At 40.7% G+C, this 5,253-nt stretch overlaps 1 protein-coding gene across 1 annotated transcript; it reads right to left on the minus strand.

The window, feature by feature from the left end:
• Nucleotides 1-798: 798 nt before the first annotated feature.
• LOC117777332 (CCN family member 3-like) lies at nt 799-4,754 on the minus strand. Its single transcript, XM_034612031.1, has 5 exons — nt 4,184-4,754; nt 3,417-3,645; nt 3,039-3,293; nt 2,279-2,496; nt 799-2,114 (listed from the first exon to the last, which is right to left on the minus strand). Exons 1-5 carry the CDS (start codon nt 4,238-4,240, stop codon nt 1,821-1,823), a joined length of 1,053 nt encoding a protein of 350 aa, XP_034467922.1. The 5' UTR covers nt 4,241-4,754; the 3' UTR covers nt 799-1,820.
• Between the last annotated feature and the right edge of the window lie 499 nt (nt 4,755-5,253).

Genomic DNA, 5,253 nt, shown 5'->3' on the forward strand with positions numbered 1-5,253 from the left:
CACTCCCCATGAAGGCTGCATCATTTGCCTCCCACTCGTCTCTTCATTTGCTTTTCTCAGCTGCATCTTTTTAGTCCTATCATTCCCGCTCTATTTTTCACTGCCTCTCCCTGTTCACCTCGGTTTAAAGTCTGATTACCTCCAGCAAGGAAGTTACGATTGCCCCTCTGTTTATATGTTTGTCAGCGGGATTGAATATAAAATAGAAAACCGACTTTCACAAAACTTGGTGGAACATGGGCCAAGAGAGGCCCGATAAATGTCTCCTTCTATCCAAAGGCCCTAAGTCATTGTTCTTCTTCCATGGCATCAAACTCTCCACTATGGTCTAAGTGCCAAGGTCTGTTCCTCATTCACAGTTAATTTCATTTCATTCTCCTAATTGGTTTCTACTGTCAGCACATAAAGTCCCCTAAAACTGTCAGTGTGAAGAGTCTTGGACACTCACAATATCGTTTCTGTGTCGGTCATCATTGATAAAATATTGAATTATTCGCAAGAAAACTAAACTTTGCATATTGTATGTTTTTATGTGTTAAATACATGTTATTTAGTGTAGCTCTGTGTTATGGTTTCATTAGGTTGCATGTTTTGGTTGCTTAGCTACAAGGTTTGATTGTACTTATGGAGTACTATTGGAGTAAAGTCCTTCCACTCATACACAAATCATCACCTCAACTATCAGCCCAGTTATCTGCACCCACACTGTGACTTGATAAATGCACTTCCTCCCCACCACCAGCATCAATAAAAATGATTTATGATTAAATGACAAATAAGAGATTCAAACCGTGATACAAAAAAATACACTTTTATTTATGTTGACTTTGCAGATACAGAAAAAAGCAGTCTGACGTATAATTCAAGTGAAAAAAAACAACAATATATACAATTACATTTCTACCAATTAACACTGTGTATTTGATACACACTCAGTCAAACCAACTATACAGCAAGTATTTACAAAACTTTTGTCATTATACAAATAGCTGTTGTTTATGTGCACTACTTTTAACAAAAAGCGTATTAATATCTAACAGCATACATGTGCTTTCATTGCAACAGGAGTAGGAGTTTAAGCAGATGTTAGGAATGACACCCATCACCGCAGTGACCTCTCTTTCATAGATTGAGCCCTTCGCTGGAACCAGGTCAAAGTTTACAGTCCAGTTATTTCAAAAATGTGACCCATGGTTGGAAAGTTCCCACAGCAGTGCCATGGAAAGGTAAAAGTTCAAGTTAAGCTCGTCTATTTCCTTCTGCCTTCTTGCCGCTGTTTTTATCAATTTCATCCTTATTTACTTTTTTGTAGATTAAGGTGACAAAATGTCACCGTACGGCAAGTGATTGAATTAAAAGACGCACAGTACATGAAGCTGTTGGCTGCCATAGCTTTCTTCCTTATTAATTTAGGTTGAGCACAACTATACTCTACTTGATCTCCAGAAGTGGAGAGAATCAATATGTCTCAAGGTTTAAGTGCTTTACTTTGCAATAGTGGATATGACACTAATTTGTCCACAGGATGATACAAGATAAAATCCCTCTGCAGATAAAGAGCTATTTCATTCTCTATGACCTTTTCCTTAAATGCATGCCATACTTTATAGGCCTACATACTGTTTGTATTATGTTGTGGACAGTCTCCATCTAATATCTTAATATAAAGTTTTGAGTTAATGCAACTCATGTTTGTAAAATGAAGGATGCTACCGTCCATGTAACAGCCTCGAGGAATCCCTGCATTTAGAGACACAGTCTTCACCTACAATCTGGATTTACTGTACATTATAACCTTATTATTATTATCTTATGTTGACCTATAACCTCATGCCGCTGTATCCCAGCTCTGACGGCTGCCACGCGGCATTCTCTCTGGGGCAGTGGCTGTGGCAAACGCAGGTAAGGATCGCCATGACTGGCCTCCTGGCGATTTTACCGTTGGCACACTGGAAATCCACCAGAGCAGTCTTGGTTCTGTGGGGGGTACAGCAGCGGCCGTCTGTGCAGGAGCCACAGTAGCGAGGCTTGTAGGCCTGGACGCTGGTGCAGTTCTTATAGGAGAGGTGGACGGCTTGGTCGCTCCTCACCATCCTCTGGCACTTGCTGCCTCTCTGCGGGGAGAGAAAGAGCAATTCACTGACTGAATGACAAATGGAACTGAATAAAAAGAGCTTACAATACGTTCTCATGTAACTGCCATAGAATTAAACTGAAGCAAATGAAGAAACTCATTCAGAAATGATGCAGCAAGTGGATTCTCAGAAGAGGAAGTTACCTTCAGCTGAGTCAGCTGTAGCTGCAGGTTGTCACAGGGTCTGATCATACACAGCCGGCTCTGCTTCACCATCTCGCACCGACGGTTCTTATTGGTCACTCTGGTGGACACCCCCATGCCGCAGCTTTGGGAGCAGGCGCCCCACTCAGTGGTCTGCTCGATGCAGTTCAGGCTGAGGTCCCAGCTGTCGACGCCCACCGTCTCTTCCTGACGATAGGCTAAAGGAACACAGATAGAAGGACACAGGAATATGGGTTAGAGAAATGAAAAATTTCCTGATCTGGTAAAAAAAAATAATTCAGAAGTTAAAGCTGTTAAGTTTTACATTTTAAAGTGAACAACAACACATCCAAGAATATTATAGTAATATAATATTTAGAAATTTAAACTGTAGAAAATATGCAGAATTCATAATCTTGATGGGTAAATCCTCTTGAAACAAAAGTTTATGAGCAGATTCTGAGAAAACCAGTGGCCAACATGATCACTGACTTCCATGTGTGTGACTGAAACTAGCTGAGTGGTGTATTACACTACTTCAACGCAGTTTCTTTCCTTTGTGTTTCCTCCTCTCTTCTCATGCCTTATTCTATTTCCCTCTTTCCCTTGGATCTTGCTCCCTAACCCCAGAACAGCTCAGTGAAATGTACATAACCTTTTAACTCTGTCTCACACTGGAGTGAGACTGGAGCTGTGATTGCGTGTGTGTCTCTCTCTGTATGTTCAGCTCGTGTGGTCCGTCTCATCTCACTCCACTCACCTGCCATGGCAAAGCCACCCAGTGTACTGGCCTTAGCTTGGGGCTCGCACACCCATTTCTCGCAGCACTCCCCGGGAACCTGGATCTTCCGTGGCACGGGGCAGTCAGGCCCGGGCAGCATCACATCCAAGTTGCAGCGGGGCAAGCAGCCGATCTGTCCATCACGACACACACACTGGTACTTGCAGCTGGGGAAGAAGGTCTGGCCATTTTGGTAGACGGAACCACCCAAAACACACACATTTCCCCCATGAGCTGCAGGAAAGAGAGAAAGTCGGCAGAAAGGTTTTGTTTAATTTTCTATGTACTTAGTATTTGCCTTGTTCTGGACATCTTGTTTGCATTTGTGAATGACGGCTCCAACAACAGCCCACTCACCTGCACAGATGCCGGTCCTTTTGTGAACGTCAGCTGTGTAATCACACTGCAGGCCTTTACGTGTGTCGCAGGGGTTCACCTCAGAGCAGATCTGTCCTTTCTGACGGGCGCACACCAGGCAGCAGGCACAGTCGTCCAGGATCAGGGGCACCCCAGGGAGACACATGGGGGGGTCCTTAGGACACAGGCATCTCCGAGGACATGCCTGGGACCAGACGACTGCAAACACCTGAGTGGGAGAGAATCAAATTTGCTCTGTTAATGTTATCATATCACTTAAGACCAATTAATATGACTGATTATTGACAACTGGGATTAAATATTATGTATTAGAAATGTGCATGTCTAAGCTTGATGTCATTTATTAAATATGAACAATTATTTATCTTAAACTGTTAAATACAAAGATCTTTTTAGAAAAGAATCACAGAATATAAAAGAAAATATTCTGGAAGGAAATGTCATATTGCATATGATGTGACAAATTGTATAATTAACAGAATAGCAAACAGAAACTTCAGTAAACTTCAATAACATTTGCTTAATGAGACTTATTTTTGATGAAAGGAAACACGTTTTGCATTTATCAAATCGAATTAGGATAGTGAAGGCTTTGTGATTAGAGTTATCATCAATGAAAGGAAACAGCATCTTCATTTCTTCTTCAACAATGAAAATGAAATTTAGAAAAAAAAATGCTTCCACCATTTAAACCAGGTGATTCAAAATAAAAATATAAAATACTCAGTTATGGTTAAGATTCTTACCTGTGCTGTTAAAAAAAAGAAAAATAGAGCTCCATTTGAAAGACTGGACATATTCATGTTGAAGAAGAGCAGAAGCAAAAATATATCTGCAGTCAATGAAGTGTTGTGTTGTCTTCACAGGATCTGATGTGAGTCCTTTGGTTCAGGGAGAAGCGCTCACTCCTCTCTGGCTGTGATGTAGCAGAAGGTTGTACACTCTTTGTCGTTGTGGCTCAGGACTGCGGAGATGAGGACCTTATATAGCGGAGCTGTCCTGCTGGCACCATGACGACAAACAAGAAGGAATGCCGGAGAGAGTGTTGGAGGAAGATGAGAGTCACATTTTATTGTGAGATCCTGTCAAAGTGCGCACCACATAAACACACAGGGAGGTTGCACACTTTACAATTTAACATTCTGATAACGTATTTTTATTTTATATACACATTTAATATATTCATGGTATCTATTTTAATACTAATGGCTGTAAATTAGATACTTGTACATTTGTAATTAAGTCAGTATAACTAATTTTCTTCCATAATTTTTTTTTATTTTAAATCAAGTGTTATTTCTGTCATCTTATTACATGGGTCTCTTTCTTCCCACCGACACTGGGTGGTGACCCTTTGACCTTTTTCCAAACCCCACCTGGGAGGTCACAACGGAAAAACCCTCTTATTCCCAGGAGAAATGTTTCTGCTTCCTAAAATAGAAACACAGTCAAACACTGTGGTCGACACATCTGGTCAGAGATGCGTATATAATGGTTTCTCCCAGGCAGAGGTATGTGGACAGATTTCAGGGGGCAGCTGTGGGGATCTGTGAATGGAAAGTAACCGAAGAGATCAATGAGTTTTGATTCTAGTCCTGCAAAAAAGTGAGATTTACATAACTCCCCAATACAATAGAATAAAATAGAAAGACTGATGAAAATAAATCAAATAAATCTCCTATTTGTAAAATAAAAAATCTTTCAACATGTTGAATGGCAGTCTCTGTTTCCTCACCTGTATACGAGACAAATTCTAAAACACTAAAATAAACTACAGAAACAACAACCCTACTTTACAGACTTAATTATAATTTTT

Source organism: Hippoglossus hippoglossus, chromosome 16 (genome assembly GCF_009819705.1).
Source record: "Hippoglossus hippoglossus isolate fHipHip1 chromosome 16, fHipHip1.pri, whole genome shotgun sequence".
Classification (NCBI taxonomy): domain Eukaryota; kingdom Metazoa; phylum Chordata; class Actinopteri; order Pleuronectiformes; family Pleuronectidae; genus Hippoglossus; species Hippoglossus hippoglossus.